The 13,490-nt window shown below is 30.5% G+C and overlaps 1 protein-coding gene and 2 long non-coding RNA genes across 3 annotated transcripts; all 3 read left to right on the top strand.

Moving 5' to 3' along the window:
• Positions 1-284: 284 nt before the first annotated feature.
• On the top strand, positions 285-945 carry LOC118479323. Its single transcript, XR_004893563.1, has 3 exons — positions 285-349; positions 748-776; positions 897-945. It is a non-coding gene; the product is annotated as an uncharacterized LOC118479323 (long non-coding RNA).
• Positions 946-1,636: 691 nt separating this feature from the next.
• Positions 1,637-2,151, top strand: LOC110941581. The gene is made up of 3 exons (XR_004893562.1): positions 1,637-1,717; positions 1,790-1,885; positions 2,006-2,151. It is a non-coding gene; the product is annotated as an uncharacterized LOC110941581 (long non-coding RNA).
• An 8,661-nt stretch (positions 2,152-10,812) lies between these two features.
• Positions 10,813-13,029, top strand: LOC110870316 (ATP-dependent DNA helicase pif1-like). Its single transcript, XM_022119503.1, has 2 exons — positions 10,813-11,278; positions 11,366-13,029. The coding sequence occupies exons 1-2, from the start codon at positions 10,813-10,815 to the stop codon at positions 13,027-13,029; spliced, it is 2,130 nt and encodes a 709-aa protein (XP_021975195.1).
• The last annotated feature ends 461 nt before the right edge of the window (positions 13,030-13,490 follow it).

Below are 13,490 nucleotides of genomic sequence, written 5' to 3'. Positions count from 1 at the left end.
ATAAATTTATAATATTAGTTAAATTTAAATTTTTTTTAAAACAGAGTAATGTTCTTAACCTTAATTTTGGAAACTAAAGGAATAAATTTTGGTTGTCTAAGTAGTAATTGTTTCTATATTTATGTTTACGTTTTTTTTTTAAAGATTTTATGTCCTTTGCAGTTATGGTTCCAGTCAACTCTTCAACTTCCCTCCAATCTTCTTCCAAGAATACCATCGGTTTCCATATTACAACTTATTTCTTCAGCGGATCTATATATATAGATTGTTTTACATTCCTCACATTGTCCATCTACATCTACTTTTTATTCAATCCATATCTGAGGTTTACATATCGCTCTACAAACATGTAAGTTGTTTATGTTTAATTCATTCATTAATCATTATTCATGTGTTCTTGATTTTATTTAATTTTTGTAAACTATGTTTATGTTTATTTACTATGTTTATTTTGTAAACATGTAAGTTGTTTATTTACTATGTTTATGTAATCTCTTGCGGAATATGATTTTTATAGTAAACCCCGACTCCAATTCTATTCTTATATGTGACTTTTTCAATCTTATGTTTTGTTTTATGTGATATGTGATGTTAATTTGTTAATTTTTAATGTGATATCATTTTATTTATATCATCGGTTGCCTAATTTTGTTATAGATTTTGTAATACAAGATATATATTTTGATGTTTTTAACCTTTTTAATGTTAGTATAATATGTTGTTAAAATTTTTTTTTGTTGTTTGTAGATTATTGCTATGGCTGAAGGTTCATCAAGGTATTTTTTTGTTCGTTTTTGTTACTTTATGTAACATCTCATCTACGTTCAATCTCTGTTGTTTTTATTTTTTTCTTATTTACACTACCATTAACATCTTATTTTTTAAATCATTTTCAGTCTACCATGGTTCTTAAGGCTAATGAATGTAGCAGATACAGTTATTTTGGTAAGTGACAATTTATTACATAATTTTTGTTTTGTTCATATTAAATACAGTTTATTATAATTGTGTTATTTATAAATTTAATGATATTGTAATTGTTTTTTTTTTTTAGTGCATTCCAGATGATGCTGTTTGCAAACTATGGGGTGTTTATAAAGGTCCTACCAATGTTATGATACACACTCAAGATGGCCGAGAGTTTAATGTTTGTTTAAGCGGTGCTAAAGGAAAGTTATTCCTCTTCCATGGTTGGTCCAATGTTGTAGAACATTTGAGTCTAACGAAAGGTTGTTTGGTAGTATTTAATCCCGTATCGTCTACTACTTTTAAATTAACATCTTACGTTGATGGCGTTAGTCGTGGCTCTTTTTGGACGTATTTGCTACCTCCATCATCGCATTTTTATGTAAGATATATTATTTATTTTTTCTTATTGTATGTATGATCAAATACTTATATTCTAAATAGATTTTTTTTTCTTTGTTTCTTATTCCCACAGGTCATTCCTGAAAGCATCCTGCCAAAAGTTTATGAATATTCATCAAATGATGTAATATCTACTGTAATGTTGGGTAACAAAATTTTTAACGTTGCCATTGAAACATCTGACGGTAAAGTTGGATTTACCGTTGGTTTTGACGTAATGGTCAGTATGTTACATTTGAAGGTTGATTGTATTTTGTTATTTACAAAAGGTTTTGGCAATTTTTTCCTTTTAAAAGTTTTTGGAGAAAACGGACTTGAAGTCGATTTTTCTGATCTAGACATCGAAGTGGTAAGTTTAATTTCGTTACTTTATAAGCTTTTATATGTTAATGTTATACAATTTATATGCCTTAATTTGCAGCCTGAAGTTGCACCTATCGATGCTGAAAATGAAGGTGAAGTACAAATACATGGTTCTGTTCGTCGTTTTAGACGTATGGCTGGTGAACGTTATTTTGTAAGTTTTAATATCAATTTTTCAACATTTCTAAACATGATTTGCATTTTTTTGTTACTTAATATACATTGTTATTTTTCTTTCATATTTATTATTATTTTTATTTTTACATCTATACAGAGGATTCCGGATCCTGTTTCACGGATGGCTAGACTTCATGAAGGTTTAAAAGATATCACTGTTAGGCTTATGCATCTCGATCCACCTAAGCAATTTACCAACGGTACAAGACGGGAAAAAAAAACAGGAGGAGGTTGGCGATACGCGTTGACCGGTTGGAAGAAGTTCATGAAAGCTGCTAGAATTAACGTCCTTGACACGGTTCACTATTCTTTTGATGAGAATGAGCAGGTGTTGAGTGTTGAACGAGTTGAACCTTACGATAGCCGTACTAATTAGTTATATCACATTGATGGAAATTTTTTTGTCTTTCATATGTTAGATTTTAACTCTATATATTGTTTTTTTTTGGTTTTGACAGTCGTTATGGTTTTTATGTTAAACAGTAATTTCTTAAATTTTATAAAGACTTGTCTGATGCTTCTATATGTTACAAATTAAAAAACCTTTGTCTGCTTCTAATTTCAATTAATTACATTTATTCCGTACTGTTTCTTTTTGTTTAACCACTCATTTGGATTGTCTTGAAAGTTTAATTTCTGTGTTAAATACTAATTACTTAAATGTTATAAATCGTTGTATATTGCTAATGATGTTACAAATTTATTCAAAAATTATATGTAAAACAATTTAATTTTAATGAATTAATCATTTAACATGATTTTAATTAATTTTGTATTCCATTCTTGCTTTAATATTTAAAATTAATCTACATCTACATATAGTATATAGTTCTTATTATTATAACATAGTATTATGAATCTGTAGTACTACATATATAATACATAGATTACACTCTGATTATCATTTGGTCAGCTTGAATCTTATGTTTCCCAACTTTCATTCTAATTTTTTTATATAACATTTTTCAAAAGTAACAATTATTATAAACATTATAATTATCGAAAGTCAACTGGATCTTAGTATATAACAAATTCAAAATTTAGTCTTTATTTTCCAATTTATTAATCTTAGTTTACAGTTTGTATATTATAATTTTGGAAACTTATTATTCATATAAAGATACACAAAAATATTTTCAATATTTTATTAAAGGTTGTCAATTATATAAAATAGGTTTCCAATATAAGATTTTACTTAAATTACTTAAATAATTTTAAATAAGTTTTAAATTCTTAATGTAAACCCGGATTAATATTCTTAATATATACAGTTTCCAATTTTACAAATTTGAATTTATGTTAATTGTTGGTATGTAATTATAAATTATATCGTTTCCTTACTTATGCCCTGATAGAAAGACTATTATTTTTAGTAGAAATAATGAAAATATATTTCTTAAAATTAGGACTTTATGAATTTTATATAAATTGATCATTTTGTTGACGAACGGTAAGCAAACAAGTAGTACTTGTCCAACAGTCGATTGCTTATTACCTATCATGGAAAACGTTGATCGGATCACATTGCTAAACGATATTGATGTTCTTACCACAAACTACACTATCAAGGTTAAAATTGTTAGTTTGTGGAGGAAGAAAATGAGGGATAATGAAAGGGAGACATATCGGATAGATATGATACTGATGGATGAAAAGGTAAACTAATGAAATTTTTGTTTGTTGTTTATTTTTAGTTGATGTTGTTAGCCTTTTAACATATCCTTTTCATGTTATTCTTTATGTATACATAGGGTAGCAAAATTCAAGCTTCTTGCATGCACAAGCTATTTTCAAAATTTGAGAGGCATCTTAATGTTGATGAATGCCTTATCATTAAACGGTCATCTCTTGCTGCTAACACAGCATCTTTCAAGATTGTTCCTAACAACCAGAAGCTAACTTTTTATTATCATACCTTTGTCGAAAAGTGCAATGTATGGGACGGTCCGCAATACGTTTTCAATTTTGTTGAGTTTAATGATGTTCTTTCAAAGAAAATAGAAGAGGGTACGACAGTAGGTATGTTGTTTTTTTTTATATTTCCAATCTTTATATACGATAATATTTTTTACTTTATATATAGATTTTTTTTTTTGTATATGATGTTATCTCATTATTTGATTTTTTTGTAGATTTCATTGGCTATGTTGGTGTTTGTTATAACATTGAGGATACTAACAAGAAGGATGGTAGCAAAGGGAAACGTCTTAATCTTAAGCTTCAAGATCTTGAGTAATATACGAAACAACTATGACTTTTATTTGTTTATTTTCCATTTTATGCATTTAAATATTCAAAATGTTTTTAAACTTAGTATCTTCTTATATTATATTGTAGAGATGTTCAGATTGATTTAACTCTTTGGGACGATCACGCTAAGGACATGTATTCTTACATGATTAGCGAAAAGCGTGAAGCACATGTTGTCGTTGTTGTCCATTTCGGTGCAGTTAAATCATACAAAGGTATTTAATTCATATTGCATATTTATTAACAATTCATTTAAATAGAATTGTTACCTTTTTTTTTTGTATTTCTTATATTATCTTTATCTAAGAATAGGCAAATGGGGATTATCCAATAACTTTGATGGTTCAAGAGTTTTCATTAACGACAACTTTGATGACATGCTATTGTTCAAGCAAAAGTAAGTTTTCTTATTTTAACAATATTTTAAAAATTTTATCAATTTTTTCGTATGTTTTATGTATTACTATTTTTTTATTGAACATTTTTATTTATTCAAAATTTATTATAGGTTTCTTGCTAAACTTTCTGCTTCAAGTGAGTCAAGTAGCCATGCTGGGTCATATATGATGTGTTCTGTCGAAGATGAATTTTTAAAGAATGATGTTTTTCACCACTTGCTTATCTTCCATCAATCTTAGAGGTTTTCCTAAACATTTATTCTTTTATATTTTATATTTTAAAAAAAATTGAACCTGCATTTTTTGACTACCTTTGTAATAATAAACAGCCAAAGAAAGTTGTTGTTGTTGGAACTATTGTGGCAATCGTTTCTGATAAGATGTGGTATTATGATGGTTGTAACTATTGCAAGTCAAAAGTTGAGAAAAAGTTTGAAACCTATGATAAAGATGATGGAACAAGTGATGTTAGAGATACGCAGTTGTATCAATGTTCTAACAAGGATTGTAATGGAAATGAGGTTTTCCCGATGTCCAGGTATACCTTTTGTTAGTAATACTTTATCTTATTTTTCGTTCCACAACAACGACGTAGTTCGGCTATATGATCTATTCTCATGTATTTGTTCATTATTTAAAAATCGTTTATAAGGTTTAAAATACCGGTTCGCGTTCAAGATTCAACTGGAACTGTGACGCTTACATTATTTGACCATGAGGCGATGAAGTTTGTTCGGAAAACTGCAAAGGAACTTATTCAAATTCAGGACGAGGTTATGTTTAGTTATACTTTACATTTATTAAAATCACATGTTTTTATATTTATTGTAATGACACATTATATTTTTTTAATATAGTTATTGCAAACTAATGATTTCCCAAGAGAATATCCCGTTGAATTTGAAGAGTTGCTTAATCAAAAGTGTGCTTTTGTGATTAAAGTAACTGACTTTAATATTGCAAATGGTGTCGAGAATTATGGAATATCAGTTGTTACAACTGATGATGACATCTTGGATAAGCTCAACAAAAAATTTAAAATAGATCAAGTAAGTGATTTTTGTAATCTATATATATATATATATTACCACTTTCGATAACCTTTTAATCTAAGTTGAAGTATTTGTTGTTTGCTTTTCATGTTTTTACAGATTGATGCTTATGAAAATTTTGGTATGAGTCAGTCTGAGTTGCAAACTTCTGGTGCTGAAGGTTTGAAGGTATATATTAAAAAATTAAGTTATCTATAACTTTAATACTTGCCTTAATTATAATTTGTTTATTTTTTGTAAGGATGCCGATTCTTACACTGGGGATAACACCACACCTATTTCAAAGGATTATGCGGTTGACTTGAAACAATCATCCTCTGACATGAAGCGTAACCTTGATGATGTTTATTTGAATGAAGTTGGATTGGCGTCCTCAGCAAGTAAGCCTCGCATGTGTGTTGAGAAGGAAGCTTAAAGGAGATATAGGAGAGGTTGATTTGAATAATAAGAACTATTTTTTTGGTATTTCAATATTTGAATGTTGGTTTATTCGTAACATTTTTTCATGTTTCAAGACAATTTAACTTTTGCCTATATATTGTTACCTTTTAAGTTAACGTACAATATTTTTGGTTGAGAGTTATGTTTGGTTATATTGTTTATTGTATGATGGTATGCTGTATGATTATTTTATGATACTACGTTGATTACTGATTTTATATTTGTAATCTAATAATGCCATAATGTAAATATTGGTAAAATGTAAAAATTTTACGGTATTAGTTCTCATCTATCTATAGATCTATAGATATATATCGATTTACTATTTACTAATAATTTTAGTATTAACAATTCACTTACAACTCCAAAAATAATTTTAAGAAATATGCTAATCATGTCAATTTATATTATTCAGTTACGTTTATAAACATCTTCTTTTTAAAGTTTCTAACTTTAGCAATTCTATTTTTATAAAATGACACAGTTTCTTAAAATATCGAAACTAATAAATATAGATTTCTTTTATATTTATGATCATTAATTTTGTTAAAATTCATTTTGGTAATGTATAATATTAATTCCATAAATAACTTTTAGCTTAGTTCTATAAATTCATATACTTTTCATACTTTTCAAACATCATCATGGTTTTCTGAGTTTGCATTCTTAGCTTCCTTATGCTTTTGAATAACTTTTTTCATTATTATTTACATTTCCAGTAATTTTTGTATGTAGTTTGTTATAAATCTTTTAATTCTTGCATTTGGTTTTCATTCTAAAGGTATTATTGTTCTTTTTTTAGTTCTTTCTATTGTTTTAAAAATGCATAATAGGTTTGAACAACTTAAGTCGTATTATTCAGAACGTCCACATATTGACCTTGAAAATAAATGTAAGTTTTTTGTTCCTGTTTATGGTCAAAAGTTATAATATTCTTCAATTTATTTTTTTCAAAAGTTTCTATGTTCTAAATTATTCATTTCTTTAATTTTTTTTTTATTTTGGTGTATTATTTTTCTCATTATAGCTGAGCAAGCTAAATGTAGGCGTTCGTTAAGAAAGCTATATATTGATAATAAGAGATCAAATGCAGCTGCTTTTCCGGAATATGTTGTCAGAGGTAATATTTATATAACTTATATTTTTTTATTATTGTTAATGTTTGATTTTACATATGTCATATATTTAAATTCTTAATTTTTTTATTACTTTTAGCTTTAGAGGCTAAACACAGGCGCAAGTTAAGAAAATTATACCTTGATCGTAAGAGATCAAATGTTACAAAAAAATTCATTTCTAGAGGTGGTACTTCAACATCGTCATCATCAACACCAATCCGGTTAAATAACAAAGAGAATTTTACTCCCAATATTTCAAACACCACCTTTCCTACCGAATCTTCAACTGGTATTGGGACAAGTAAGTTTACATTTATGTTTCGTAATGTTATGTATATTAATCATTACTAATTTTGTTCGTCAACTTCACTTCGATTATATTACATTTTTTATAATTACTGTTTATATTTTATTAGGTAATCATTTAAATTCGTCCTTTAATGTAAGATCATCTGTTATTACACAATCAACTTTGAAGAAGAAAGGAAATGTACTACACGATCAGTTTTCAACACCCATCCGTACACCACTTGCAAACCTATCAAACACAATACCAGGTTTGTAAAACAAAATCAAATAATCATTACTTGCTGAAGTTTCATATTTTTAATTGTTTTTACTACATATAATGTTTGAACAAATTATATGCAAAATACTTATTTGTAATTAATTCCCTAATGTAGCATATTCATCTGGAGCTTTTTCAAATCATAATAGAAAGACAAATGTTATTCATGACTCTTCTACCTCAACACGACGAATTACGAGGTCAAACAAAGAAAACATAACACCAACTTCGTGTGTTACAAACATACGTTCTCAAGTTCAAATTGAACCGCAGTTTTCTAATGCTATGTCTTCTTTGAATCGTATATCCTCTGGTAAATTTCATATTTATATTATTACATACATTTTTAATTATTTAATTCAAAAAGTTTACGAAAATATTATTTTGTTTTTTCAGACAATATTGCAAGCTCATCAACGTTACCATTGAATGATTGCTTTTCTCTTCATCCTAGAATATCCAATAAACGTAACACAACATTTTTGTCATCTGAATTAAGCTCGATAAAAAAGATGTCTTCTGGAAAGCGTAGACTTATTCATAAACCAATTGAAATACAACCCATACCAATGGCTGTTCTTGACTCTGATGATGAAAATCATGTTAACGAGGTTGTGTTAGACGCCACAAAAGGCGTTTCTAAAGGTAACTGATTAATGTTATTCATTGTTGTTTCATATTATTTTTTTTCCTACTGTATTATTTAATTTATGTTAAATCTTCAGATTACGTTGACCATGGTGACCAAACTCTTACGTGTGGTTTATGCTTTGCAAACTTATGGCCAACCGAAGGTGGAAAGGGTCGCATTACACTTCAAAAGCAAACATATAGCTTATGTTGTGGATATGGTAAAGTTGATTTGCCTGAATATAAAGATTCTGATCCATCTTATCAGATGCTTTTTCGCGGTTTAGATCAGGAAAGCAAATATTTCTTAAAGAACATAAGACGTTACAATTCTATGTTTTCCTTTACTTCGATGGGAGGAAAAGTTGATACTAAAATAAACAAAGGTAATGCTCCATTTGTTTATAGAATCAGTGGTCAGAATGCACATAGTATGGGTAGTCTTCTTCCTAAGCATGGAGCCCAGCCAAAATTTTCACAGCTTTATATCTATGATACTGAGAATGAGCTTTCTAATAGGGAGTTGTTATTTAGGTATTTGTTTCCTTTTTTTACTTATCATTATCTTAATGTTAACTTACAAATTATACTTATATGTTTTCCATTTCATCGTTTGAAACTATTATTTAATACTGTTTATTTTCTTACAGTGATTCTTCAAGCAAAGCTTCGATAAGGGCAAAGGAACTTGATGTGAAGTTTATAAAGTATATTACGAACATGTTAGATTCTACGAATATGTTGGTTAAAACTTACAGGATGGTACGAGACCATCTCCATGACAATCCTAACGTTACTCTTAAACTTCGTATAATCTCACAGAGGGATAGAGACGGTAGGACTTACAATTTACCTACGTGTTCTGAAGTTGCTGCTTTGATAGTTGATGAACCTGATCTCCAGATTGAAAGCCGTGATATTATTGTTGAAATGCGTTCTGGAGATCTTAAGCGTATTAGCGAGTTACATCCTTCTTATCTTGCTCTACAGTATCCAATTCTTTTTCCGTATGGAGACGATGGATATAGGATTAACATTCCTCATAGAGAAGTTGGTCCTAATACAAAGAAGACAAGACCAACTTGTACTATGAGGGAGTTCTTTGCTTATAGAATTCAGGATAGGCATAACAAGTTTTCTCTAATTCTTAATGCAAGAAGGTTGTTTCAGCAGTTTTTAGTCGATGCCTACACAATGATTGAGAGTGAGAGGCTAAACTACATACGTTTTCAGCAAATCAAACTGCGATCTGATTCGCTTAACAGTCTTAAAAATGTTCAAGACGTTGGTCAGAGTGATTTGAGTCATACGGGACAACCTGTTATATTACCTTCATCTTTTACGGGTGGTTCTCGATACATGATGCAAAATTACTTAGATGCTATGGCGTTATGTCGGAAGTATGGGTATCCTGATTTCTTTATCACAATCACATGTAATCCGAAATGGCCTGAGATTGTAAGATTTCTTGGTGACTCTTCAATTAAGCCTGAAGACAGACCTGACATACTTTGTCGATTGTTTAAGATGAAACTTGATGAATTGATAAAAGATATGAAGCAAAAAAAAATTTTTGGCGATATTAATGCAGGTATGTCAATACATCAGCTACTTTCAATTTATACAATTATTTGGTCTTTCCATACATTATATTTAACTTTTATACTTATCTTTAAAATGTTTTTTGTTTTGTAGTTGTTTATACTGTTGAGTTTCAAAAACGTGGTTTGCCACATGCGCATATTTGCTTATTTATGAAAGCTGATCATAAGCTTCCTACGGTTGAACACATCGATCCCTTTATATCAGCTGAAATTCCTGATAAGAATGAGGATCCTGAATTGTATTCTCTTGTGAGTGACTTTATGATTCATGGTCCTTGTGGATATGCGAACATGAAATGTCCATGCATGGTTGGCAACCGTTGTTCAAAGAATTTTCCGAAGAGGTTTTTGGATTCCACTTCCATTGATTCTGATGGTTTTCCAGTTTATAGGAGAAGAGATTCTGGTCACACAGTTGTCAAGAAGGGCGTTACTTTAGACAATAGGAGTGTAGTTCCGTACAACAAAAACCTACTCAAAAGATATCAGGCACACATTAACGTGGAATGGTGCAATCAGGCTGGCTCAATAAAGTATTTGTTTAAATACATTAATAAAGGACCTGATCGAGCCACTGTTGCTGTTTTTGATTCAGACAGAGGCCCCGATGAGGAAATTCCAAAAGATGAAATTAAAGAGTACTACGAAGCTAGATATGTTTCCGCATGTGAAGCCAGCTGGAGAATATTTGGCAATGATGTTCATTATCGGTATCCATCTGTTATGAGGTTACCATTTCATCTTCCAGGACAACAAAATGTTGTATTTAGTTGTGACGATGATATTGAGGATGTCCTAAACAAACCTCAAGTAAATTCCTCTATTTTCTTGGAATGAATGAAGATGAACAATTCTAAGCCTGAAGCAAGACAACTTACTTATGTTGAGTTTCCCACAAAATATGTGTGGAAGTTAAAAGATCGTTGCTGGCAGCAACGCCAAAATTATGTTGTTATTGGAAGAATTTATTTTGCGTCTCCATCTCTTGGTGAGGCTTATTACCTAAGAATTCTTCTTACTAAGGTTAAAGGCCCACGATCATTTGAAGAAATAAGAACATATGATGGTGTTGTTTATCCTACATTTCGGGATGCGTGTTATGCACGTGGCTTGTTAGATGATGACAATGAATATATCGAGTGTATTAAAGAATCCAGTTTCACAGGAAACGGTCATTATCTTCGTTCTTTGTTTGCAACACTTCTATTGTCTAATACGCTATCTAGACCTGAAGTTGTTTGGGAGAAAACGTGGGAGCTATTGTCCGAGGACATTTTATACAATATGCGGAAAGATTCTGGCATGAGCGGTATCTTTTTTATCCTTTTGTTATATTTTGTGATGTTAAATTTTCAAGTATTTTCGTTATATTTAATAATTTTTCTTATCATTGTAGATTTCGTTGTTTCTGAGGAACGTTTAAAGAATATTACGTTGTCAAAAATCGAAAAATTCCTTCTTCGTAATGGATCCAGCTTGCACAGGTTTTCACCAATGCCTTATCCTGATGATGACTATCTGATGTCCGAGAGCAACCGTTTGATAAACGAGGAGCTTTCTTTTGACATGGATGAAGTTACGGCTGAGTTCAATAATCTTCACAGCTGTCTAAACGGCGATCAAAGAGCCGTGTATAATGAAATTATGGATGCTGTTCGGATTGGTAAGGGTGGTGTGTTTTTTGTGTACGGTTATGGTGGTACGGGAAAGACTTTTCTGTGGAAAACTTTAGGTGCTTCTATTAGATGCAATGGACAGATTGTTATTAATGTTGCTTCAAGTGGTATTGCATCTTTGTTGTTATCACGCGGTCGTACTGCTCACTCGCGATTTCATATTCCAATTAATCTCAATGAAGATTCGGTATGCCATATAAAGCCTAATACTGAAATCGCGAATCTTTTATATGAAGCAAAGTTGATTATTTGGGACGAGGCACCGATGATACACAAACATGCTTTCGAGGCTCTTGATCGTACAATGAAGGATGTTTTGAGTGTTTTTGATTCACAAAATTCAGAACTTCCATTTGGTGGGAAAACTATTGTATTTGGTGGTGACTTTAGACAAATCCTACCAGTTGTACAAAATGGAAGCAGGCAAGATATCGTAAACGCCTCATTATGTTCATCCCACATCTGGTCCAGTTGCAAGGTGTTGAAATTGACAATCAACATGCGTTTGTCGGTTGGATCAAGTAGCTCAAACGTTATGGAGATAAACGAATTTGGTAAATGGCTTCTTGACATCGGCGAAGGTAATGTTGGTGATTCTATCGACGGTGATGGAAATATTGAAATACCTGCTCATCTCTTAATAACTGATGAGAATGATCCAATTCAAGGTTTGATTGACTTTGTATATCCTTCAGTTCTTCATCGTTATAAAGACCGTGACTACTTTTCTGAGAGAGCTATACTCGCTCCTAAGAATGAAGTTGTTCATGAGATAAATGACCGTTTGCTTGATTTGTTTCCCAGTGAAGAAGTAGAGTATCTTAGCTCTGATAGTTTATGTCCGACTGAGGAAATCAACGATCCGTTACATCAAGATTTCTATAATCCAGATGTGTTAAATAGTGTAAAAGTATCAGGGTTACCAAATCATAGATTGGTATTAAAATTAGGCGTTCCGGTTATGCTTTTGAGGAATATTGATCAGCAAAACGGTTTGTGCAATGGTACGCGTCTTCAAATCACACGTCTTGGTAAACGTGTTATTGAAGCAGAGATATTATCAGGAAGTAATGTTGGATCAAGAACTTACATCCCAAGAATCAGCATGATACCATCTGACAAGAAAATACCCTTCAAATTTCAAAGAAGGCAATTTCCAATAACCGTATGTTTTGCGATGACTATTAACAAAAGTCAAGGACAATCTCTATCTAGAGTTGGTATATACCTCAGAGACCCCGTGTTCTCACATGGTCAGCTTTATGTTGCGTTGTCCAGGGTAAAGACTAAGGATGGCGTTAAGGTTTTAATATTCGACAAAGATGGGAGGCCAACAAATAGAACTGCAAACGTTGTTTACAAAGAAATATTTGGGAAATTGTAGTTTAAAATTTGTATTATGACGTGTAATCGGGCAAGATGTTCTGTTTTTTTGTATTGTTTTATTGTATGTTGGGTGTTTTCAATTCCATGTCCTTATGTTACTTATTTAAAGACTATGTAATTTGTTTTAATTTTTTGTATGGTATTTCATTGTTATATCAATAGAAGATGTTATTACTATGTATTAAATATAACATATAAACAAAAACTACAACATGTAGATATTTATAGACATTCGTACATAATAAAAGTCCAACGTACATGATTATCTTAACTATTAAACATATTAACCTACTAGAATACCACTTATAACACTACATAACTTACATAACTTTTTAAACCTTTCCCAAAATTACTATATATTATGTTTCTACCCTGTTTCATAATTTCAAACATCACCTTTAGCGGATAACGCCGGCAAAGAAGAAAACACAAATATCTTCAAAGTACTGGAACTTGCAA

This window comes from Helianthus annuus, chromosome 5, assembly GCF_002127325.2.
Source record: "Helianthus annuus cultivar XRQ/B chromosome 5, HanXRQr2.0-SUNRISE, whole genome shotgun sequence".
Taxonomy (NCBI): domain Eukaryota; kingdom Viridiplantae; phylum Streptophyta; class Magnoliopsida; order Asterales; family Asteraceae; genus Helianthus; species Helianthus annuus.
The sequence above is the reverse complement of the archived record's forward strand: the minus strand, read 5'-3'. Positions and strand labels throughout refer to the sequence as shown.